Genomic DNA, 26234 nt, shown 5'->3' with positions numbered 1-26234 from the left:
AACTGCAACTTCCTTTTTTCACTTATATCCTCTTACATATGTAAATGTATCATACTCTCTATTGAGAACTCACTTCACTAATTTTAAAGGCTGCTTAGGAGTCCATTGTCCTATGTACCCTTTTGTGGGCATTTAAATTGTTTCAGTTTTTTGCTCCTATAAACAGTGCTACAGTAAACAACCTAGTATGTATGTCTGTGCATCCTTGTGTGTGTATATCTATAATATAGATAGCAGTTTAACAGAAAGTCAAAGTATATGTGGGTACAGAATATAGATGTAACAAATTGCCCCCCAAAAAGGCAGGCCAATTTACATTCCCATCATCTATATGTGAATGCCTGTTTGCATATACACTCATCAAAAATGAGCAGTATCAAAAAAAAGCAATGAGTAGTATCAGACTTTTTTTAATCTTTGATTAATATACTAATAGTGTGTCATCAATTTAATACTTATTTTTAGTTTGAGATTGTATGTCTTTTCATACATCTATTGGCCATTTATAATTTTCAGTCTCAGGTCCATATTTTCTATTGGGTTTGTCTTTCTTGTAGAATTGTTAGAAGCTCTTTATACCTGAAGGAAAATATTCTGCCATTATGTGCTACAAGCTTTGCTCCATTTTGTCTATTGAGCATTATACAGAAGTATTAAATTTTGGATAGTCATATTCCATTATGATTTTGTTAGTTTTTAAATAATTAACAGGGAATTCATAAATAGTTTCCTGTGCCCTAAAAAATACTGGGTATTTTGAGGGAGGTGAATGAGGCATAAACCAGGACTTTGCCTTTGAAGAATTTATAATTTACCTGCATAGGCAGTACACATGAAAAACTTAAACTGCCCAGAGGCATGGCCTGAAAACAGAATAGATCTCTTGGAAGGGAAGGTCAGCATAGCCTGAAAAGGCAAAGAAACAGGTTTTATGAAAGAACTGACTATTGAACCAAACATAGAAGAATGAGTCGGCTTTAGATAAGTGGCAATGAGAGATACAAGCATCCTGGCCGGGCTGGAGGATACGGAGAGAGAAACATGGAAAACTTAAAAGGCTGAGCCCCTTAAGTGACTCAGTTAATTGGAGTCAAAAGGCATATTTTGCATCCACCTGACTGATCCAGCTCCGGATACACAGTTCATTTTCTCTTTCCTGCAGCTGTCTGTTCCTTCCCCATAGTAAGCCAAGGAGGCTGCCTTATGTGGCCAGACATTACCCTCGAATTACATATTGATCACAACAAGGAATAGCAAGCCTCCCTTGAAAGCCCCAGCACTTCAGGAAAGCAAGTGTTGAGAAGAAGATGCTTTTTCTCCAGGGCTTTGCCCTTCAATATCATGGTCTTCAGCCTGCCTGGCCTTATACTTTGGTTCTCTACTCTTTCAAGTATGAGGACCACCTTTTCTATGTCAGAAAATTTTGTGACCCTCTTTGGTACCCTAGGCTTCCCTGGTGGTTCAGACGGTAAAGCGTCTGTCTGCAATGCGGGAGACCTGGGCTCGATCCCTGGGTCAGGAAGATCCCCTGGAGAAGGATATGGCAGCCCACTCCAGTACTCTTGCCTGGAAAATCTCATGGACAGAGGAACCTGGTAGGCTACAGTTCATGGGATCGCAAAGAGTTGGACACGACTGAGCGACTTCTCTCTTCTCTTTGGCACCCTACTGCTTCCTGGCTGTAATAGTTGTGCTTTTATTTTTTTTCAGACTGTTGACAGTGCTTAGTGGGCAGATGAGAGTTGGTGACCCCTAGAAGTAATTTGAAAGCTCCTAGGGCTCTGAGACCCAGAGCTTATAAACCACTGGTATAAGCGACTGCCCAAATGAGCACTGGGGTCATATTAAGCCCTCCCTGGGGCCATCAGTGTGCCCAGGGAGCGGTCCAGCCTCGCTCTCACTTCTTGGGCCCACTCCTGCAGCTGTTGCTCTAGCACCTTCACCCAGACTCTGAGTCGCTCCACTCACCCCAGCTCCTGACCCTACTCCTCTTCCAGGGCCGGCACCCCTCCCTGGAGTTGTGTATCTTCATGCTGGGGGGGAGGCGGGCCATCAGCTGAGGAAGCCTGGAGCCTTCCAGAATGAGACTAAGAAGATGGATCCCATTTCTCAGAGTGCTCAGAAGGAGCAGCTGGACTGAGATAGGAGGAAATTCCCTTCCCTGCAAGGGGAGCAATACAGCTCAGCTGAAAGGAATAAAGACTCACCACTGGGGCAAAAAAAAGAATTTTATATATATATTTATATATATATTTACATATATATATATATAGGTCCATATATATTTACACACACACATATATATATATATAGGTCCATAGGAACTTGGTGTTTTGCTGTAGAAAGAGCCACTGGTGTAGTAACTACTCATTATCTTTTCACTCTACCCAGATCTCGGCTTTCAAGCTAACTTCTCACTTTCTTTACTGTAAGGTATTGATGGCTGATATTCTCTGTTTCTTCCTAATACCTCTAGATGACCGGGACAAAGGTTCCAAACCATCCCTGGAAAATACAAGTAGTGAACTGAGCACAAGTACTTCAGGTATGGGTGTCCCCACCAGTTGCCAACTTCCAGTAACTTTGCCCTGATAGAGTTGTCATACACCCAGGTGTGAAACCTTGGACTGAGCAGTTCTTGCTTGCATTCAGCAGTGAAGGGGCTATTTCCCTATCAGCTGAGTTACCCATCAGTAGAGAGAAACAGAGGTAAATACCCAAGGAAAGTAGTTGGTACATAAGTCTTATATTTAAAGATGATAGCATATTAACAGATACACACTACTGTATATAAAATAGACAAGGATTTACTGGGTAGCACAGGGAACTATACTTATTATCTTATAATAACCAGTAAAGGAAAAGAATTTTTAAAAAGAGTACATGTAACCAAATCACTTTCTGTGCACCTGAAAGTAATGCAATATTAACTATACTTCAACTGTACTTCAAATTTAAGAAGAAGAGAAAAAGATGATAGCATAGGTGTGCCCTTCATTTGAGGAAAAATCAAGATCTATTTACAGACCTTTTAGAGGACTTTGAGAAGGATAGGAGTTTGGCAGCTGGTGACAGAATCGTTTTTCCTCAATTTCTATCCCTTCCGTGGCCGCCCATGTTCCTGTATCCCAACAGAGGGAAGTCTGAGTGCTGCGTCTGGGAAGAATGAGCTGGAGGGCCGGTTGCAGTCCCAACCTCACAGTTCACTCATCCCCATGATGTTCTCCCCACCTGAGTCACTGCTGGCATCCTGCATCCTCCGGGGGAACTTTGCAGAAGCCCACCAGGTGAGGCAGGTTCTTGTGCAACAGATGTTAGGAGCCTAGGCCTCACCTTGTCACAGTAAAGAGCGCTAAGGCAGCCTTTTACCGTCTAGGACCCACGGGGCCACAGGTAGAGGCAGATGTGTGTGCAGCCAGAGCCACTTGGGTGTGTCTGAGGGCCCATGTCCAGCAGAAGAAGCAGGAGGGAGTTTGCATGTATGGAACCCCATCTTGAGCACTGTGTATTTCAAGATCCAGCCAGGAAGAGATTTAAGCTGTTGAATCATTTGTTTTCTTAACATAAATGGTGTTTTAGCAAGATAAAATATTGGGTGGCAATCAAAGCATTGAAAGATTTTTATATCTTTGCTTGTAGTCCTTGTCTGAACATATATGTGGTTTTATATAGTTAGAAATCACTGTGCAGACCATTTTTAACAAAAAATAGAATGCCAGTTCAATATGCAGGAAGTGGAGGGGACTAGCAAACTGGAAGGTTCATGTGTGTATGGGAAATTGCAGGGAGTGAAAACCAGAAAGACCCGTACTCCCTCTGAGCTACTCTCTCTGAGCTTTGATATCCTCACCTGAAAACTGGAGTTAAATGTAATACCTGCTTGTGCTACCTCCTGGAATGTTAAAAGGATTGTTTGCAAGCTGTGAGAAATACAGGAATCCTCTGCTATTGTTTAAATGTAATAGCATAAAAACCCACTATTCTAATTTTTAAAACCCTCTTGTTGTACTTATGATGCCTATTCTGGTCCCTTAACACACAGGTCAGAATTTTTCTTTCATATGAGTTTACATGGAAACAGCCATGCGATGGGATAATTTTTGTTTAACTTCTTCCGACACATTTTAGATCTTGTATTTTAATAACAGTGACAATTCTGTTGCTCTCAGGAGGATAGGACTCTCACTAGCCTTTCTGACACCCAAACCAAGAAGTCAGTTGTGAGGTCCCCGATGCTTTACCACTAAAGTCCTCACTTCCTTTTCAGAGGCTTTGAGTTTTTCTTTTTTTTTCTTTTTTAATAAAAGTTTTTTAACCTGGTTACAGAGCAAGTTTTGCATATAAGAAAATGCCAAAAAGTTTTAACCAGAAAATAAAATTATTTTTAATCTTATTGTCCAGAGCAACCAATACTAAAGATAAAAGTATATATTTTGCCAATGTTTTTCTGAAATATATGTGACCTTTATATAGAGCCAAGATCACTTTGAATCTAAAATTTTAGTGCCTTTTCTACATTTTAAATATTTGCTCTGTAACTGATTTTAGTGACTTTATCTGATCATGTAGCTGCATTTGACCATTCACCTGTTAACTCAACACTTAACATTATTTTCAATCCTGTAATCATTGTAATAACTAGTGTCAAGATTATCACTTTTACACATTAAGACTTTGGAATTTTTTCCTTACGAAAGTTTCTCATAAAAACAACTGAGTCAAAGAATATAAACAGTTTTAAAGCTCCATAGATTGCCAAATTGCTTTTCAAAAAAGATTGTGACAGCTCATTCTACCACCACCCCCTGAGGGTTTATTTTTATACTTTGTCCTTATGATAGATGCAAAGTAGTATGATTTTTAAATTCCCTGGATTACTTGGAAGGGAAGGCATTTTTTCATCTGTGTGTTAGCCACATGTATTTTCTCTTTGAAACTGTCCACATCATTTGCCTATATTCTGCTGGGGTTTTGGTGACTCTCTTGCTGACTTTCATGAGTTATTTCTACATTTGATCTACTCTCTGCATATCTAACACTCTTTCAGCCCCACAAAGCAACTGTCTCAGGGCCAGAGGCTGATGACTGGCAAGATTTCAGATCTGTAGACTCTCCCCACTCCAGCAGGCCCACCCAAAGCCACACTCCTTCCTTTCCTGTGACAGGTGGTGTTCACCTTCAACCTGAAGTCTTCACACAGTTCTGGGGAGCTGATGTTCATGGAGCGCTACCAGGAGGTGATCCAGGAGCTGGCCCGAGTAGAACATAAAATCGAAAACCAGAACTCAGACGGGGGTAGCAGCACCATCCGAAGAACAGGCAGTGGCCGCTCCACCCTGCAGGCCATTGGCAGCGCTGCTGCCGCAGGTCCGGCTTCCCTCTTGTCGGGTGGTAGGGGAGTTGTGGGAGGAGGGTTTGGGGGAGAAACCACCCAAACCAGAGGCTCACCATGAAGATGAACAGAAACCCAGGGCAGGACGCTTGCCTTGAAGAACAGCAGTCCTGATACCCTCCAAGTCATTTTCTAGCTGCAACCCACTTTGCTGACCACAGTGGTCACTTACCTGCCACTCGAACTGTTCCATTAAGCCTGTCCTACGTGACTTATACTGAGGAGTGTGAATGCAGTTTCCTCCATGGGTTTTGATGGCATTATCTTGAGCTTTGGGAATTGATTACTGTATTTTCTTCCCATATAGTTATTCAGGGATTATTTACGTCCCTAAAAAGTGAAGAAGTTTTGTCTAACATCTGTGGCCCGGGGTGCTCAGGTCTCCAGGCCCACCCTTGGCTGTACTGCAGAAAGAGCTCCTCCTTTCATTATTTCTTGAAAGTGGAATCTTGTCCCATGTTTTTACATCTTTTGCTGGTCTAGGCTCTATATATCAAGTTACCATCACACACTGCCCTTTCTATATGCTCCCAGAAATTTTCTTAACAAATTCAAAAGAATATATGCATATGCTTTTTGTTTTTAATATGAACATGCTCTTATAACAAGTACTATTTTCTGCTTTGGTTTTTTAGCAATATATTTTAGAGATCTTTTCAGATGAGCACACACAGACCTATCGCATTCTTCCTCAGCCTACTTTTAGGCCCCACCTGGAAGAAACCTCACTCTTCCCGACCTTATAACTACTTCTCAAAATAAAAGTGGTAGTGAGCATCATTTTAACCTCTTGCCTTTTACCCCCACCTCTTGGTGGCCAGGGATGGTATTTTATTCCATCTCTGATGTGACCGACAAGCTGCTCAGCACCTCTGGAGACTCCATCCCCACGCTCCAGGAGGACTTTTGGATAAGCAGTAGCCCGGTAGAGCTCACTGCTCCCCTGAAAGAGGTTCTGGAAGACCTCAGCCCGCCCGCCATGGCTGCGTTTGACCTGGCTTGCTCACAGTGCCAGCTCTGGAAAACCGGCAAGCAGCTCTTGGAAACAGCTGAACGGCGCCTTAATAACAGCCTTGAGAGTCAGGGTGAGTATGCTTCTTTCACATGATCCCTTTATTCTCAGAGAAGGAGACAGGGTTCTGAGATGCTTGATAATTGTACAGGAAGAAAGTTACTGGGGAAGGAGGGACAAGGAGAAAGGGTTGTTTTTTTTTATTTCTTCATGTCCAATCTGGTGAATAGTCTGCTGAATAGAGTCTCACCTTTTTTTTTTTTTTTTAATTTATTTTATTTTTGGCTGTGCTGGGTCTTTGCTGTTTCTCTGGTTGCAGAGAGCCAGGCTTCTCTCTAGGTGCAGTGCTTGGACTTCTCACTGCAGTGGCTTCTCTTGTTGCAGAGCATGGGCTCTAGGGCGCGAGGGATTCCATAGTTGTAGCCCCCCGGCTCTAGAGCACAGGCTCAATAGTTGTGGCATGAGGGCTTATTTGCTCTGTGGCACGTGGAATCTTCCCAGATCAGGGATCGAACACGTGTCTCCTGCATTGGCAGGTGGATTCTTTACCACTGAGCCACCAGGAAAGCCTAAGAATATCATCTTCTTAACAGACTTAACAGTCTACAGTCATTTGGGGAAGTTTTCTTCTGGTTTATAAACTCAAGAAAGAGATATACATTCAAAATTAGTTTGAATGGCATTGGTGATACAGCGGTGAATATAGCTGCCTTCCAAAAATGGTACAAATGGAATTTGTGCCCCTAAACTGCATACCTCCTCCAGAGTGAATCCCACTTAACTTTAAACCTGGGTCTCAAACTTGTACACCAGGTATAAGGGAAAATTTTAGTGGATCACAGTTAAGGGGAGGATTGTGCCTTGAGGTTAATATCCCAGAATGTGTCTATGGAATTCTTGAAGGAATGAAGGTAGGGGAATGTGAAGAAAGAATTAGGCAAAGTTCCACTCCCCACCCATCCTTGATACACACACCCAACACTGGAAGGACTGACGAGGCAGAGAGAAATGAACATATTCTCTCTGAGTAATACAGAGGGAGGAATGGTGAACAGGTGTGATACGAATAGCCTTCCCTGGGTTCAGTGATTTGCTGGGAGAACTCACAGGACTCAGCATACAGTCATACTCATGGCTATAAATTATATCATCAAAAGGACACAAAACAAAATTAGCAAAGGGAAAAGGCTCATGGGATAAAGTCTGAAGGAAACCAGACATAAGCTTCCAGGAATTCTCTCCCACCAAAGTCACACGGGACATACTGAACTCCAGCAGTAAGTCGTGACAACAAATGTGAAATGTTGTCTACCAGAAGCTCATCAGTGACCCAGTGCCCAAGGTTTTTACTGGGGGGCTGTTGACAAAGGCACCCTCTGCCCAATATGTACCAAACTTCCAGACTCTCAGAAGGAAGGCCGGTGTTCAGCATAAACCACACCATACAAACAATTAAGGCACAACAGTCACTTCCATCATTTAGGGAAAATTTTATCAGTGTAGAAAACCATCTACCAGTCAAGTTCGGAGACGCCAGCCAAGGACCAACCTTGCCAACAAGCCTTTCTGAGGATAGCAGTCTCAGGCCTTCTGTGTTAACTCTTTTATGCACACCCTCCCAAATCACTTCTGAGCTGTTGGCTTGAAGTCCTTTAATGCTGACATAGTCCTTCTAAGAAAGTGTACTGTAGCATTCCCAATGCTGTTTTTACTGAACAGTTTACTTCCCCCTTATCTAGTACTTATATTCTAAAATGAGTGGAGATTGTATAATGTTCAGGCCAACTGGTTTCATGCCAATCAGAAATCAATTTAGTACCTACTGCATTTCCAAATTATCTGAAGTTTATGGGGTACAAGAGAGGTATAAGGAATAATCTCTGCATAAAGTTCTTTATAGTCTAGTCAGGGTATCAGGATACCATTTAAAACAATTAGAGAAGACAGGATCCCAGCTCAAGTTCTCAGCTGAGGAAGGTACCAACACAAATCCACAAGAAGTGCCTGGTTGGCTTGGGACAGCAATTCCCCAAGAATACCAGAGCTTCTGGGTCTGCTGCTGTGGACAGCTGAGGCATCTTGCCACAGATAGCCCTGGAACCACGGGCATGGAATACTCCAGGTTACTGGTCTGTTCAACCAGCACAGCACCTACCTCCCCCTTAATACTGAAGGAGATAAAACTTTACAATACAGGACTTTCCATCTCTGAAAGTACCTTATGTTTTTTCTTCATTCCCTCTTGATTCATCCATTTCCAGGTCGCCGGCTAGACCACGTATTCGTCAATGCTGATGGCATTCGAGGTTTTCCAGGCGTTCTTCAGCAGATCAGTAAGATTCTCAATTACCCACTTGTGTCAGCCGGGCAAATCAAATCAGGTGAGCTGCTTAGCTACCTTTTTTTAATTTCCTGGACTCAGAACTTTGGGTCAGCATCAGACCTGACTTTTTCTTTCTCATTTGCTCTCCATAGAGAGTGGCGAGGATAAAGGAGGAGGTCTCCCACGGTGCAGCATTGCCGAGCTGCTTCAGATGTGTTGGCCCAGCCTCACCGAGGACTGTGTAGCCAGCCACACCACCCTCTCTCAGCAGCTGGAGCAGATCCTGCAGTCGCTGAGAGAAGCACTAGAGCTGCCAGGTACTGCCCTTCTGCAAGGGAGCAGTTGAGGTTGAACTGGGGGAGGACACAGCAGAGTGTGAAGGAGCACGTTGGAGTGGAGGATTAGGACTCAGAAGTGGACCCTTGTATGTGTGTGCTGAGATGCTTCAGTCGTGTCTGACTCTTTGTGACCATATAGACTGTAGCCTGCCAGGCTCCTCTGTCCATGACATTCTCAAGAGTGGGTTGCCATGCCCTCCTCCAGGGGATCTTCCTGACCCAGGGATTGAACCCAAGTCTCCTGCATTAGCAGGAAGCCCAGAATTGGGCCCTACCAGCCCTCTAGTTAACCAGGACTGGTCTTGTAATTAATTCTACCTGTTTCCCCACCTCCTAAGTGAAGGGACGCTTAGCGCACCATTAGCTGGTACATGTCTCTCATTTCTAATGAAAGATGTACCCAGAAGTCACTCCATAAACATTGACCAAACCGTCCCCAAAAGAGTGCTGTGCATTTCACAGAGGAGTTCCACCCCAGAGACACTGGGGTGAAAATGGAACTCTTCGCCCTGATTTCTCCAGATTCAGAACTCTTCCAAGCTGAGAATGACATGCACAGGGAACCAACTTGGGATTGTAAAGTGAAAGTTGCTCAATTGTGTCCTGCTCTTTGCAACACCCGGGACTATACAGTCCATGGAATTCTCCAGGCCAGAATACTGGAGTGGCTAGCCTTTCCCTTCTCCAGGGGATCTTCCCAACCCAGCAATCGAACCCAGGTCTCCCACATTGCAGGCGGATTCTTTACCAGCTGAGCCACCAGGGAAGCCCAAGAATACTGGAGTGGGTAGCCTATCCCTTCTTCAGCAGATCTTCCCAACCCAGAAATTGAACCTGTGTCTCCTGCATTGCAGGCAGATTCTTTACCAACTGAGCTATCAGGGAAGCCCTTGGGATTGTGTAGCTGCCTTATAAGTGTAATACTCAAGCTGTAGGATGCCCCATGCAGTATATATTTGTATTTATATTTTATAAACTTAGGATTTTATAGCTGCCTTGTAAGTATAATTCCCAAGTATAGGATGCCCCATGCAGAACTGAACAGAGGCTCAGTACCCATATTGTGTTGGAAATTGACCCAAAGCCGAATGCACAGACTCAAGACTGCATGCCTTCTTCTTCCATAATTCTTCCCAGAGCCCAGGAGTACCCCACTCTCTTCCCTGGTGGAGCAGGTGGCCCAGAAAGCTCCCGAGGCTGAGGCCCACCCTGTGTATATCCAGGCTCAGCTCCTCCAGAAGAACCTGGGCAAGCAGACGGCAGCAGGCGGCAAGCAGACTGACTACATGGGCACCTTCTTCAGGTACTGCAGCACCCTGGCTGCTGTTCTCCTTCGGAGCCTGAGCTCTGAGCCAGGTAAGTAGCAGGAAAAAGGAAATACAGTCAGAACCGGCCCGCAAGTGTCTAGGGCAAGGAAGAAGAAGATACACAATGAAGAGGTTCTAGGTGCAGCAATAGCCAAGGACACTAGATTCATTAGGTCCTCTCTTATTTACCTCTGCGTTTTACTCACCTTTATCTCCCCGATGCCTCATACAGTAGTACAGCACATGAGAGTATTCAGTACATTTTGACGGCATTAATGACTCAAAAATACTCTCTCAGATCTTTGATCTACTGTGGATGTGAGAACTGAGAAGAGGCATTGAGTCTCTGTTTAAAATGCCAGACGTTTACTCGAGTCCACAGAGCAAGTATTACCTGCACTTCAGTCGCATGGAAAGGAGCAGAAATTGCTATTTATGGCTAGACCTGTTCACTGAAGTGTGTCTGTGGTTGGAATTCTCTAGAACAGTGGTAAGGCATACATAAACCTGTGATCAGCATCATGTCCAGAATACCTTTTACCTAGAAAAATAACAATGAAAGGACTTGCCATGTAGTTTTGACACTACTTTTTTTGTTGTTGATTCTGGAAAATAGGGCTCTGAATGTTGCAGTCAGTGATGCAAAGATCACTTTCTTTACTTTTGCAGATCACGTGGAGGTCAAGGTAGGAAACCCCTTTGTTCTCCTGCAACAAAGCTCTTCCCAACTGGTGTCACACCTCCTGCTTGAGCGACAAGTACCCCCAGACAGGTAGGAGCCACCCCGTGGGAGTCAATCATGGGCCTTCCTAACTGTTTCATCAAGGAAACCAAGGGCTCAGTGGGACTATGTTTGAGTTCAGTACAGGAAGGGGGGATTTCTTCGACTTTTCCATTAATTTGCAGTTACTCTTCTGCAGGCTTCATTAAAATTCAGCATGCCTTGTTTCTTCCTATCCACATCTAAATAAAGGGGTTAAAATCAGATTAAAAACAAATAAATAAAATTAAGGGATAACGCTAGTTAAGAGTAGGCAAAAATCCAAAACGTTGATAACACAATTAGTTGGCTAGGCTGTAGGAAAACAAGCATTCTCACAGCCCCTGTAGGAAAGCAATTTGTCCATGTCCACTAGAATGACGATCTGCTTTTTTGACATTTTTGGCAGTCCACATTGGGAAGTTTACCCTAAACTTTATTATACATATGAAAAATGCTGTATGTACTAAGTCATTTTATCTCTCCCTCCAGGCTGGCAGCCCTCCTGGCCCGAGAGGGTCTGAGCCTGAGCGTGCCGCAGGTCATTGTCAACTGCTGCTGCGAGCCCCTCACCCTCTGCTCCTCCCGGCAGAGCCAGCAGACATCGGCCCTTCTGATCCACCTGGGCACTCTGGCCCAGCTGCACGCCTCCCACTGCCTAGATGACATCCCACTTTCCTCGCTGAGCTCCCCGAAGTCAACTGAGAACTCCGCACTGGAGAGAAAGCCCCCTTCCTCCCCGAGGGATTCATTACCCCCAGCCCTCACCTCCTCCGCCTTGGCCTTTCTGAAGTCCCGCTCGAAGCTGCTGGCTACTGTGGCCTGTCTGGGGGCTTCCCGGGGGTCAAAGGTCACCAAGTCCAGCTTGTCATGGAAGGAGCTTCGTGGCCGCAGGGAAGTGCCTCTGACGGCCGAGCAGGTAGCCCGCGAGTGTGAGCGCCTCCTGGAACAGTTCCCTCTGCTGGAGGCCTCCCTCCTGGCTGCCTGGGAACCCCTCCGAGGGTCCTCTGAGCAGGGGCAGAGTCTGGCCGCGAGTCTCTGTGGCCGGGCCAGTCTCTCTACCGTCCTCCTGGGACTCCATTCTCCCGCTGCCCTGGACGTGCTCACCGAAGCCTTCGAGGAAGCCCTGGTGGCTAGAGATTGGCGCCGGGCCCTTCAGCTCACTAATGTGTACGGACGAGATGTGGATGACTTGAGCAGCATCCAGGATGCGGTCTTGAGCTGTGCGGCAGCTTGTGGTGAGCGGAAAGCTGTGTCTCCCTCCTTCAGCAGTGGTAATAACACTGAGAGTTCACCGAGTGGATCATCGCGTCTGATCCTCACAGGAACTCTAGACAAAGGTGCCACCGTGGTCTGATGATACTGAGAGGCGAGCCAGACCCAGAGTGTGGGAACTGCCCAGGATAGTCAGTGGTGGAGCAGAGCTTAGAACCCAAGCCCATCAAATTTAGGACAGGCACTCATAACCAGTATTCTCAACCCTGCATATCAGAATCGTTGTCAAATGTTATAGACTACAGATATCTGAGCCCCATTTCCAGAAGCCCCTGATAAGGTTCAGGCAAGTGTTTGCTTTAAAAGAGCAGTCAGGATAGTTTTTCTGTGAAGGGCTTTGTAGGCTCTATAAGCTTGGTGGCAACCACTCGGATCTCTCATTACAGCATGAAGACAGCCATAAACCATAAACAAGTGAGCCTGGCTGTCTTCTAATAAATCTTTATAAAAACAGACCCTAAGGGTCTTCCCTGGTGGTAAAAAACTCACTTGCCAATGCAGGAGGCACTGGTTCGATCCCTAATCCAGGAAGATCCCACCTGCTGGCAGAGCCCAACAGAACCCGTGGGACCACAGCTATTGAGGTGGTCACCGTGCTCTAGAGCCCCCCACAATGAGAAGCCACAACCACAACCTGTGCTCTAGAGCCCAGCACAATGAGATGCCTGCACACCACAACTAGAAAGTTGCCCCTGCTCACTGCAACTAGAGAAAACCTGGGCAGTGACAAAGACCTAGTGCACTCAAGAGTAAATAAACAAATGATTTTTTTAAATCATTTAAAACACACACACATACAGGGGCCCGTTAGTCAACTCCTACTGTAAAAGCTCCCCAGGAGACTGATGTACCCAGAGGTGAGAGTGGTGACCTTCAGCCCTCCACTAGGGGGAGCAAGAGCCAGGCCGACTGTGGTGGGGGCCTTGGCTTCTCTATGGAAAGGAGAAAATCCTTCCTTGAGAAGGTGGAGAAATCCACTGACCAGCTCCGAGGTCTTAATGGCTTGGAGTCTGTGTTTCAGCTCTGTGATGTGGGAGTGTGAGAGAGAGAGCTGCTAAGTAAAAACAACAGTGTAAAAAAAAAAAAAACCTAGTTTGCCTGCAGTAACTTTCAAGTCATAATATAGGACACAGCATGGAAATTACAGGGAAAACCGAAAGTTCTGCTGACAAGTTGAGTCTGAAACAGTGCTGTGTATGCAGCTTGCCAAACCATGGAGCGCCTCATCTGTTCTTCTGTCTTCTCTCTTTTCATTCTTTCTCCCTTTTTTCCTTCCTTTCTCCTCTTCTTTTCTCCACCTCTCTCTTCAAAAAGTCCCATGACTTTGATTTCATTTGCATAACAAGAAACAAGATATAGCATCTGTCCTCATCATAGAATTGTTCCAAGTGTAAAAACTAATTCGGGTCAGATGTATCTTCAGGATCCTCCCAACTCCTGTTTTGTGAAGTTGAACACAGCCCTTCTCTTAAGGAGTAACCTGGACTCTTGAGCTCCTGTGCCAGGCTTACTGAACATCTTTTTGTCTTGTAGACAAAGAAGGTTGGCAGTACCTGTTTGCTGTGAAGGATGCATGTCTGAGAAGTCGGCTAACACTGCAGTTTGTGGACCGGTGGCCCCTGGAGTGGTGCCTGGAGATCCTGGCCTACTGCCTTTCAGACACAGCTATCCAAGATGGGCTGGAGTGTGAGCTACAGAGAAAGCTCACGGAGCTGCAGGTGTATCAGAAGGTATAGGACCTGGCATCAAGGGAAAGGAAATAGGCCTCTCACCCTGTTACCAGCTCCAGCCTGTTCTCATGTGATGGTGGATTTTAAGAAACAAAATCTAGGCCTGGCTATTTCTCTGTATCTAGCTTCTGTTCTTAGATGAATATCAATAGAGTCCCTTATATGGTTCCTATTTTATTGACTCCTGTGATTTTAAATATATATGTGTCAGATGTGGATTAAAAATCATAACAACAGTAACACTGGAATGATGCTCTACAGTCTGAAAAGCATCTTTTTTTATGTGTAGGCATACCTTTCTTTTCTTTGCTGCCCTTTGCTTTTTTGCACTTTGCAGATACTACATTTTTTACAATTGAAGGTCTGTGACAACCCTGCGTTGAGTCTCTCTTGGCATCATTTGTCCAATAGCATTTACTCTCTTCATGTCTCTGTGTCACAGTTTGAGAATTCTCACCGTATTTCAAGCTTTTTCATTTTTATTATATTTGTCATGGTGGTCTGTGATCAGTGAACTCTGATGTTGCTGTTGCAAAAAGATTACACCTGGATGAAGGCTCAGATGCTAAAAAATAGCATTGTTTAGCAATAAAATATTTAATTAAGGCATGTGCATTTTTCAGACAGTGCACAATTTGTAGACTACAGTATAGTGTAAACATAACTTTATTTGCACTGGGAAGCAGTGTGACTGCTTTCGTGTGACTCACTTTATTATAATATTCACTTTGCCGTGGTCTGGAACTAAACCTGCAGTATCCCCAAGGAATACCTCTATATTTGAGCTTTGTGTACATTTTATGTATATGGTGTCTTTTTGTTAGTGGTGGTCAAGAGTTTTTATAGAATTTAATCTCTGTCTTCTTTAAAGATTATTTTGAGCTTCAGTTATATTTCAGTGTTGCTGTTGTTCAGTCGCCTAGTCGTGTCTGACTCTGTGTGACCCCATGGACTACAGCACACCAGGCTCCCCTGTCCTTTAGGGGAGTTTGCTCAAATTCATGTCCATTGAGTCAGTGATGCTATCTAACCATCTCACCCTCTGCCACCCCCTTCTCTTTTTTGCCTTCAATCTTTCACTCCATCAGGGTCTTTTCTAATGAGTCGGCTCTTTACATCAGGTGGCCAAAGTATTGGAGCTTCAGTGTCAGTCCTTCCAAGAAATATTCAGGGTTAATTTCCTTTAGGATTGACTGATTTTATCTCCTTGCAGTTCAATAGACTTCAGGAATCTTCTCCAGTACCACAATTCAGAAACATCAATTCGGTGGCACCCAGCCTCCCTTATGGTCCAATTCTCACTTCTATACCTGACTACTGGAAAAACCATAGCTTTGACTAGACAGACCTTTGTCGGCAGTGATGTCTCTGCTTTTTAATACACTGTCTAGGTTTGTCATGGCTTTTCTTCCAAGGAGCAAGCGTCTTTTAATTTCATGGCTGCAGTCACTGTCCATAGTGATTTTGGAGACCAGGAAGATAAACTCTGTCACTGCTTACATTTTTTTCCGTTCTATTTGCCGTCAAGTGATGGGACTGGATGCTATAATCTTCGTTTTTTGAATGTTGAATTTTAAGTCAGCTTTTTCACTCTCCTCTTTCATCTTCATCAAGAGACTTTTTAGTTCCCTTTCACTTTCTGCCATTTAGAGTGGTATCATCTGCATATCTGAGGTTGTTGATATTTCTCCCAGCAATCTTGATTCCAGCTTGTGATTCATCCAGCTCAGCATTTTACACGATGTACTCTGCATATCTTGTCATACTCCTTTTCCAATTTTGAACCAGTCTGTTGTTTCATGTCCAATTCTAACTGTTGCTTCTTGACCCACATACAAGTTTCTTAGGAAACAGGTAAGGTGGTCTGGTATTCCCATCTCTTTAAGAATTTTGCCTTCTTGCACTTCTTTTTCTTGGGGATGGTTTTGGTCACCATCTCCTGTACAGTGTTACAAACCTCTGTCCATAGTTCTTCAGGCACTCCATCTAACAGATCTAATCCCTTGAATCTATTTGTCACCTCCACTATATAATCGTAAGGGATTTGATTTAGGTCATACCTGAATGACCTAGTGGTTTTCCCTACTTTCTTCAATTTAAGCATGAATTTTGCAATAAGGAGCTCATGATCTGAGCCATAGTCAGCTCCTGGTCTTGTTTTTGCTGACTGTATAGAGTTTCTCCATCTTCAGCTGCGAAGAACATAATCTGATTTTGATATTGACCATTTGGTGATGTCCATGTGTAGAGTCATCTCTTGCTTGGGTTGTTGGGAAAGGGTGTTTACTAAGACCTATGTGTTCTCTTGCAAAGCTCTGTTAGCCTCTGTCCAGGTTCATTTTGTACTCCAAGGCCAAACTTACCTGTTCCTCCAGGTATCTCTTGCCTTCCTACTCTTGCATTCCAATCCACTATGATGAAAAGGACACCTTTTTTTGGTGTTAGTTGTAGAAGGTCTTATAGGTCTTCATAGAGCTGGTCAACTTCAGCTTCTTCGGCATTAGCGGTTGGGGCTTAGACTTGGATTACTCTGATATTGAGTGGTTTGCCTTGGAAACGAACAGAGATCATTCTGTCGTTTTTGAAACTGCACCCAAGTACTGCATTTCGGATTCTTTTGTTGACTATGAGGGCTACTCCATTTCTTGTAAGAAATTGTTGCCCACAGTAGTAGATATAATGGTCATCTGAATTAGATTCACCCATTCCCATCCATTTTAGTTGGCTGATTCCTAAGATGTCAGTGTTCACTCATGCCATCTCCTGCTTGATCATGTCCAATTTACCTTGATTCAGGACCTAACATTTCAGGTTCCTGTGCAGTATTGCTGTATACAGCATTGGACTTTACTTTCATCACCAGACACATCCACAATTGAGCATCACTTCCATTTTGGCCCAGCCACTTCATTCTTTCTGAATCTGTTAGTAATTGCCCTCTACTATTCCCTTGTAGCATATTGCATACCTTCTGATCTGGGAGACTCATCTTCTAGTGTCATATCTTTTTGCCTTTTCATACTGTTCATGGGGTTCTCGAGGCAAAAATTTCCTCGAGGTTTGCCATTTCCTCCTTCAGTGGATCATGTTTTATGAGAACTCTTCACTATAACAATAGCCAGTTTAAAAGGGATAACTGAAAGTGAAAATTTCACTTTCAGTTCAACCTTTCAAGTGAAAGGTTCTTGTGATCTATGTGTTATATTCAAGATCAAGAGACTTAGGGAGATAGATTTACCTGATACAGCTACATAACAAGTATCAGTTCAGTTCAGTCGCTCAGTCGTGTCCGACTCTTTGCAACCCCATGAATCGCTGCACACCAGGCCTCCCTGTCCATCACCAACTCCCGGAGTCTACCCAAACCCATGTCCATTGAGTCAGTGATGCCATCCAACCATCTCATCCTCTGTCGTCCCCTTCTCCTCCTGCCCCCAATCCTACCCAGCATTAGGGTTTTTTCCAATGAGTCAACTCTTCGCATAAGGTGTCCAAAGTATTGGAGTTTCAGCTTCAACATCAGTGCTTCCAATGAACACCCAGGACTGATCTCCTTTAGGATGGATTGATTGGATCTCCTTGCAGTCCAAGGGACTCACAAGAGTCTTCTCCAACACCACAGTTCAAAAGAATCAATTCTGCGGCGCTCAGCTTTCTTCACCGTCCAACTCTCACATCCATACATGACCACTGGAAAAACCATAGCCTTGACTAGACAGACTTTTGTTGGCAAAGTAATGTCTCTGCTTTTAAATATGCTACCTAGGTTGGCCATAACCTTCCTTCCAAGGAGTAAGCGTCTTTTAATTTCATGGCTGCAATCACCATCTGCAGTGATTTTGGAGCCCCCCAAAATAAAGTCTGATACTATTTCTACTGTTTCCCCATCTATTTGCCATGAAGTGATGGGACCGGATGCCATGATCTTAGTTTTCTGAATGTTGAGCTTTAAGCCAACTTTTTCACTCTCCTCTTTCACTTTCATCAAGAGGCTCTTTAGTTCTTCTTCACTTTCTGCCATAAGGGTGTTGTCATCTGCATATCTGAGGTTATTGATATTTCTCCCGGCAATCTTGATTCCAGCTTGTGCTTCTTCCAGCCCAGTGTTTCTCATGATGTACTCTTCATATAAGTTAAATAAGCAGGATGACAAATATGCAGCCTTGACATACTCCTTTTCCTATTTGGAACCAGTCTGTTGTTCCATGTCCAGTTCTAACTGTTGCTTCCTGACCTGCATACAGGTTTACATATATGCTAATCTTTCCAAGTGTACTGATAACCAGAGTCCAGAGCCCAACCAGGGAAAGTGAAAATGGCAAGTGAAAAAGATTTTCTTTCCACTCTTCCTCAGCAGTTTTCATGCTTAGCTAAAATGCTGCATGAAGGGTGATCCCACAGAGCATTCAAGCCAGAAGAATAACCTGGATAGAGTTTTGAGATGAAGGAGCAAGGGACAAGTGACCCCAGAAGACTGAACAAGCTGCAAAGGACAGAAGCCTCTGAGAATTGTCCTACAATTGTGGCCTCCCTACTCAGCCTTGGCTCCCTGGTTATACTTGCCAGATTGGTTCACTCATCTCTCCAAACACCCTGTCCCATTAGTTCTCATTCCCTCTCTCTCCTGGCAAGTTTGGTGCAGAGACCTGGGGATGGCCCATCCCTGGAAACTCCAATGACTTGTTCCTGGACAGAGAAACTATAGTGTGGTTTGATAGCTTTTCTTGTCTTTCCTTAGATTCTAGGTTTGCAGTCTACCCCCATGTGGTGTGACTGGCAGGCCCTGAGAAACTGTTGTGCTGAGGACCCATCGACTGTCATGAACCTGATTCTAGAAGCCAAGGTACCATTTTTCTGGGTACTATTCTCCTTCGTCCTCTTTCTAGGTTTGCCCCTCCTTAGCCAGTTAGATAGACTCCTTTCCATATGTCAAGGTTCACATTTTTTTCTATAATTATATAACACTCTTTTTTCTCTTTTTTATGCATGTGAAACTTACCAACATTCAGAGAAGTGTAAAGAAGAAGACAGTTAACGCTTTTGAACTATCACCCTTGTTTTCATACTGAGATTTCCTACACTGTTCACAGTAGGTACAGAATACATACCCAGCATGGAACTGCTGCATCATGAGGCAGGAGCATCTTCACCTTTACTAAGATATTACCACATTTTTCTGGCCCAGTTATTCTCCTACTCACAGTCCCATTGCTCCATCTTCTTGGCAATTTTTGCGTTGTCCAGCTTTTTACTTTTTGCCAATAAGATGGTATCTTATCATTGTTTTAATTTATGTTGCCATGATTACTGATGACCTTAACTACCTTTCCATGTGTTTGTTGGACTGATGATAAATAAATTAGGGTGTTTTGAAGTCAGAGTCAGGAAAGAGCAGCTATAAAAGTGACAGCAGAATGTTTCCAGATTTATTCTTCCTCCCTCAAGTCATCCCTAGGCCTGGTCGAAGTTTATTCAACTAGATGCCTTACTTCTTATCTTCACCAGATCTAACCTCTGCCTGATATCAGGGATGCTAGGTTCGAACTTTTCCCCAGAAACAAAGAACGAGCAACACAACTAGGTAGACATCTCCTCTGAGATCTGCATGAGCTCTCTATTGCTGTGTAACAATTGACCACAAACTAGCAGCTTTAAAACAACCCTGTTTATTATCTCACGGTTCCATAGGTCAGGGAGCTGCTGTGGAGGCATCTTCCCCACCTCCAGGCAAGCTTTCAGACAACGGCAGCCTCAGCCAACATCTTGATTGTAATCTCCTGAGAGACCAGAGCTGAAAACAGCCAGCTAAGCTGCCCCTGAATTCCTAACTCAGAAACTGTGTGAGATAATAAACATTTATTGATGCGTTTAGCCACTAAGTTTTGGAATGGTTTGTTAAACAGCAGTTTAACACAGTTCTATACGTCTGTAGATATAGAATCAGAGAGGAATGACGTGAAAACATACGAGAAAAAAACTCCTAAAATAATCGCTGATGTTTATTAATAAAGAAATCAATTAGGTAGAAAAATCATATTTCTTAAATGTACTATTTTGATAATTTGAAAAAAACAAACGGCATACAAATGAAAATAAATACCGTACTGTGGAAGAGCAGTAACATTAAAAGTTTCTGAAGTTTGGCTTATTCCAAGACCAAAGAGTCTGAGAGTGGAGGAGAGGCAGCAGGAACCAAAACAGTAGAGTAAAGAAGCGCTTAAAAATAAATAAATGAAAACAAATTCATTCTTTCAGTTAATATTTACTATGTACCTTCTACATATGCTAACTGGAGAGGGAAATGGCAACTCACTCCAGTATTCTTGCCTGGGAAATCTCATGGACAGAGGAGCCTGGCAGGCTACAATCGATGGGGTTGCAAGACTTGGACATGACTTAACAACTAAACCACCACCACCACATGTGCTAATATTGTAGATGTAAAAATAAGAAGAAAAAGACAGTTCCTGCCTACTCAGAATTTATTCGCCAGTGAAGAAGACATACATTAACTAATCACACAAACAGTAAAACTGTACAGTGAGAAGTACTTACATAGAAGAACCATAGTACATGTCAGTTCTCAAGGAATATACAACAATTCTGTTGATTTAAACATAATCAAATAGGCTCAAAATATTCAAAATAACAGAACTACAAGTAAATTTGTTAACGATATAATGGACTATTTTAACAGGCTTCTCTGGATTAGTATTAGGTCGGGTTGAAGAAAAAAATCAGCAAAGATAACAAAGAGTTGCACAACCCAAATTCCAAGCTTAGCTTAATTGTCATAAGCAGAACACTCAATCGTTAGAGAATAATCACTCTTCTCATGCACACTTGGGACACTTACAAGTTAATCACATGTTAATCCTTAAAACAAGTCTCAGAAAAATTCCAAGAATCAGTATCACACAAAATTCTTTGACTAAAACACAAATAAGCTAGGAATCTAATTAAAACGAGAAAGAAAATTTAATTAAATAATTTAGATATCCAAAAATTCCAAAAATATCATGAGTGAAAGAAATAATCATAATGAAAATTTTTAAGTACTATGAGAACTAAAAACAAATGAAAATACTTCATCACCGAAAAAAAAAGAATGCAACAGCTCAGAGTAAAAAGAAGAAAAACTGAAAATTATGAATTAAATGTGTAATTTAAGAAGTTGGAGGGAGGGGGAGAAGAATCCCAGAAAAATACAATTAGATAGAGGGAGATAAGAAAACAACAGAAATCATTGAAGTAGAAGACAGAGAAAAGATAGAAAACCAACAAAGAACCAAAACAAAAAGCATAGCTCTTTGAAAAGACTGAAAAATACTCAAACATTTGACCAGGTCTTTTTAAAAGGAAGGGAAAGAGAAGACAAAGAAGTAACAGTAGGAATGAAAACAGGGAGGGGGGTAGAAACACATTAAAATCAGATTTAAAGATGAGAATACAATGAAAAACTTTATGACAATAAATTTTAAAACTGAAAGAAAATGGGCAAATTTCTAAAAAAATATCATTCACTAAAACTACTTAGAAATAAAAAACCTGAATAGTTCTTTAATCATTAAAGGAATTTATTTCATTGTTTTAATTTTCCCACAAGGAAAATACTAAGATCAGACACTTTTTCAGGAAACTTCTATCAAATTTTCAAGAAACAATGTACAAACTATTATAGAACATAAAAAAGAGAAGATATTCCACAACTCATTCTATCAACTAGCTCAAAATAGATCACAGATAAATAACTCAAAATAGACCACAGACTGTATGCAAAACCTAAATATAAAACTCTAGAAAAAGATATAGCAAAAATCTTTGTGTCCCTGGCCAGACAAAAAAAAATCAGAGTTGACACCAAGTATGAAGGAAAAAACCAATAGACTAGACTACAAAATTTAAAACTTCACAAGCTGCCATTAAGAAAATGAGGAGAGAAGCCATAGATTGGACTGCACATTATGTATCTGATAAAAGACTTATATCCAGAGTATACAAAGAACTCACAACTCAGTAACAAGAAAACAACCAATTTAAAAATAAGCAAAGATTGGAACAGATATTTCATTTCTAAAAAAACATACAAACAGTTATAAGTACATGAATAGGTGTTCAATGTCATCAGTCACTGGGAAAACACAAATTAAAACCACAATGAATACCACCAACACTCACTAGAATAGTTAAAATTAAAATGATAAACAATATTAAGTGTTGGTGAGGATATAGAGAAATAAACTATCATGCATTGCAGGTGAGAATATAAAATGACACAGCCACTCCAGAAAGCAAATTTGGCAGTTTCTTAAAAAAATTAAACATACACCTAGCATATGATCTAGCCATTCCACTCCTAGGAATCTACCCAAGTGAAATAAAATCCGATATCCACACAAAAACATCTCATATTCCTGATAGAAAAAACTATAAACAATCCAAGTGAACATCAACTAACAGTTGGATAAATAAAATGTGTTATAATCATACCATGGAATAACATTAATGTTGTGTTCAGTCGCCCAGTCATGTCCGACTCTTTGCGACCCCATGGACTGTAGCACACCAGGCCTCTCTGCCTCTCACAGAGAGGGACAAACTTTGTCTCCCAAAGTTTGCCCAAGTTCATGTTCATTGCATCCATGATGCCATCCAGCATCGCATCCTCTGACATCCTCTTCTTCTGCCCTCCATCTTTCCCAGCATCAGGGACTTTCCCAATGAGTCAGCTGTTTATATCACATGACCAAAATACTAGAGTTTCAGCTTCAGAATCAGTCCTTCCAACGAGTATTGAGGGTTGATTTCCCTTAAGATTGATTGGTTTGATCTCCTTGCTGTCCAAGGGACTCTCAGGAGTCTTCTCCAGCACCACAGTTCAAAGGCATCAATTTTTCAGTGCTCTGCCTTCTTTACGGTCCAGCTCTCACAACTGTACATGACCACTGGGAAGACCACAACTATATGGATCTTTGTCAGCAGAGTAATGTCTCTGCTTCTCAATACACTGTCTAGGTTTGTCATAGCTTTCCTGCCAAGAAGCAAATATCTTCTGATTTCATGGCTACAGTCACCAGAGTGATTTTAGAACCCAAGATGAGCAAATTTGTCACTACTTCTACCTTTTCCCCCTCTATTTGCCATGAAATAATGAGGTCAGATGCCATGATCTTAGTTTTTTTAATATTTAGTTTTAAGCTGACTTTTTCACTCTGTTACTTCACCCTCATCAAGAGGCTCTTTAGTTTCTCTTCACTTTCTGCCATTAGGGTGGTATCAACCACATATCTGAGGTTGTTGATGCTTCTCCTGCTTTTCTTGATTCCAACTTGTAACTCATCCAGCCTGGCATTTCTCATGATGTACTCACCGTATAGATTAAACAAAAAGGGTGACAGCAGACAGCCCTGTCGTACTCCTTTCTTAATCTTGTACCAATCAGTTGTTCCATACAGGGTTCTAACTGTTGCTTCTTGACCTTCATAGAGGCTTCTCAGGAGACCGGTAAGATGGTCTGGTAATCCCATCTCTTTAAGAGCTTTCCACAGTTTACAATCCACACAGACAAAGGCTTTGGTGTAGTCAATGAAACAGAGGTAGATGTTTTTCTGGAATTCCCTAGCTTTCTCTATAATCCAGCGAATGTTGGCAGTTTGACCTCTGGTTCCTCTTACTTTCCAAACCCAGTTTGGACATCTGGAAGTTCTTGATTCACATAATGCTGAAGCCTAGCATGCAAGATTTTAAGCATGACCTTACTAGCATGTGAGATGAGTGCAACTGTCTGATGGTTAGCACATTCTTTAGTACTACCCTTCTTGAGAACTGGGATGAGGATTGACCTTTTCCAGTCCTGTGGCTGCAGTGATATTAATATCACTCAACAAATAAAAGGAACAGCCTTCTAATACATGTTACAACATGAATGAACCTCAAAAAAATCATGCTATGTGAAAAAACACAAACACAAATTGTATACATTATAAAATTCCATTTAAATGAAATGTTTAGAAAAGGCAAATTTATAGAGACACAAAGTAGATCAGTGGATGCCTAGGGCTGAGAATGGGAGTAGGGATTAACTATAAATGGGCACGAGGAAATGTTTTAGGATGATGGAAATGTTCTAAAAGTGGATTGCGGTGATGACTTACTATAAATCCACTAATACAATTGAATTATACAGTTACAAACATTGACTTTCATAGTATTTAAGTTGTACATTAATAAAATTATTTTTTAAATAGCCAAATGACTTATAAAAAAAAGAAATTCAAGCTCAATAGTAATCAGAAAAATGAAAACTAAAGACAGGCAGAAATTAAGAAGTCAGATAATACCAAGGCAAGAAGATATGGAGCAAGAGGCATTCATGCACATCACTGGTAGGAAACTAAACAAGCACAACCACTCTGGAAAATAATTTGTCCTGATTCTGCAAAGTTACCTATGTACATACTCTACAACCAGCCATTAATCCAAGGCAAATACCCTCAACAGGGACCAGGCAGTAAATATATTAGGTGTTTCAGGCATGAGATCTCTGTCACAAGTACCTCAACTCTGTCTTGTATCTCAAACAAAGCCACAGACAAAATGTAAACAAATGAACATAGCTGTGTGACAATAAAACTTTATTTACAAAAAACAGGCAGCTAGCCAGATTTGACCACTAGTCAGTAGTTTGCCAATCCCTGCTCTAGAGAAATACTTGTACATGTGATCCAGGAGACATGTACAACACTTTTCATAGGACTTATTTATATTAGCAGCAAACTGGAAACAACCCAAATGTTCACTCACAGAAAAAGGGATTAAAAAAAAAAAAGCGGCCATATTTTTCAAAATGGAGTATGATATAGCAATGAAAGCGAATTATACTCTGGCTACCTGTAACAACATGGATAAATCTTACAAAATAATATTAAGTGGAAAAAGCAATTCATAGAAGAGATATGCTATGATTTAATCATCAATATATGATGTAACAGAGCTCAAAAAGCAAAACTAAATAAAATGCTACATTTCCTATGTACATGGGTGATTAAAAAAAAAACTACAGGTATAAGTAACCACTGGGGAAAAAAGCATAGGAATGGTAGAATCACTGGGCTGTACGCCTAACACTAATATTGATATAATATCGTAAGTCAACTATACTTCAATTTTTAAAAACTACAAGTATGGCAGAAATTCAGGATGGAAGTTACCTCCTAAAAGAAAGCCAAAGATAAGATCAGGGAGGAGCCCAGAGTTGATTTCAATGATTTTGATATTGTTCTGGGGCTTATATTGGGGTCACTGGCTCATAAATGTTTATAATTTACACATGCAGGAAGTATTTAATCTCGTATACGGAAGACATATATTAAATTTTTGTTTTTATCAACGGTAAACAATCTCTATAACTAGCTGAAAAGTTCCAAAAAAGACTGCAGAGGCTACCTGTGGCTGGAACAGAAAGTAAAGAACTTGCCACTAACAAGCAATCAGGGTATTTATATTCCATGCCATCCTATCAGATCACGAAAAAACATCTCAGGGCTTGTAACTGCCTCTTGAATTCAAAAAGAATTGATGAAAGTTACAGGAAAAAGTTGACTAAAGTCCTTCTAGTCAATGCTATGGTTTTTCCAGCAGTCATGTATGGATGTGAGAGGTGGACTATAAAGAAAGCTTAGTGCCGAAGAATTGATGCTTTTGAACTGTGGTGTTGGAGAAGACTCTTGAGAGTCCCTTGGACAGCAAGAAGATCCAACCAGTCCACCCTAAAGGAAATCAGTCCTGAATATTCACTGGAAGGACTGATGCTGAAGCTGAAGCTCCAATACTTTGGCCACCTGATGGCGAAGAATTGACTCATCGGAAAAGATCCTGATGCTGGGAAAGATTGAAGGCAGGAAGAGAAGGGGATGACAGAGGATGAAATGGTTGGATGGCATCACTGACTCAATGGACATGAGTTTGAGCAAGCTCTGGGAGTTGGTGATGGACAGGGAAGCCTGGTGTGCTGCAGTCCATGGGGTCACAAAGAGTCAGACACAACTGAGTGACTAAAACTGACCGATGTGAAAAAGTATTGAAAACTACTCCAAAA

The 26234-nt window shown here is 42.1% G+C and overlaps 2 protein-coding genes across 7 annotated transcripts in view; one reads left to right on the top strand and one right to left on the bottom strand.

Moving 5' to 3' along the window:
• Positions 1 to 20008, top strand: part of LOC145514751 (zinc finger FYVE domain-containing protein 26-like) — a 37343-nt gene extending 17335 nt beyond the window's left edge. Inside the window, exons 13-24 of one of the 2 annotated variants that reach the window (XM_081513451.1) lie at positions 2477 to 2545; positions 3136 to 3287; positions 5166 to 5367; positions 6214 to 6477; positions 8666 to 8785; positions 8880 to 9044; positions 10203 to 10421; positions 11042 to 11144; positions 11625 to 12370; positions 13941 to 14137; positions 18876 to 18980; positions 19826 to 20008. In XM_081513451.1, coding sequence (XP_081369577.1) covers positions 2477 to 2545; positions 3136 to 3287; positions 5166 to 5367; positions 6214 to 6477; positions 8666 to 8785; positions 8880 to 9044; positions 10203 to 10421; positions 11042 to 11144; positions 11625 to 12370; positions 13941 to 14137; positions 18876 to 18980; positions 19826 to 19918 — 2435 coding nt within the window. In that variant the 3' untranslated portion in view covers positions 19919 to 20008. Of the gene's footprint in view, positions 1 to 2476; positions 2546 to 3135; positions 3288 to 5165; positions 5368 to 6213; positions 6478 to 8665; positions 8786 to 8879; positions 9045 to 10202; positions 10422 to 11041; positions 11145 to 11624; positions 12371 to 13940; positions 14138 to 18875; positions 18981 to 19146 lie in introns of both variants that reach the window. The other variant, XM_081513452.1, reaches the window with a different exon arrangement.
• The window catches only part of LOC145514760 (DNA repair protein RAD51 homolog 2-like), a 44540-nt gene that overhangs the window by 3718 nt on the left and 14588 nt on the right, over positions 1 to 26234 (bottom strand). For 2 of the 5 annotated variants that reach the window (XM_081513494.1, XM_081513496.1), the window contains exon 5: positions 10509 to 11335. The exons of 1 other annotated variant lie outside the window; for it this stretch is intronic. In XM_081513494.1, coding sequence (XP_081369620.1) covers positions 11306 to 11335 — 30 coding nt within the window. In that variant the 3' untranslated portion in view covers positions 10509 to 11305. Of the gene's footprint in view, positions 1 to 10508; positions 11336 to 24754; positions 26018 to 26234 lie in introns of those variants that run through there. 2 more of the 5 variants (XM_081513495.1, XM_081513497.1) reach the window with 1 other exon arrangement.

The sequence above is a fragment of the Giraffa tippelskirchi genome, chromosome 7, assembly GCF_054371585.1.
Source record: "Giraffa tippelskirchi isolate mGirTip1 chromosome 7, T2T-mGirTip1v1.2.pri, whole genome shotgun sequence".
Taxonomy (NCBI): domain Eukaryota; kingdom Metazoa; phylum Chordata; class Mammalia; order Artiodactyla; family Giraffidae; genus Giraffa; species Giraffa tippelskirchi.
Note: the sequence above shows the minus strand (reverse complement) of the source record. Positions and strands in the feature narration are given on the sequence as shown.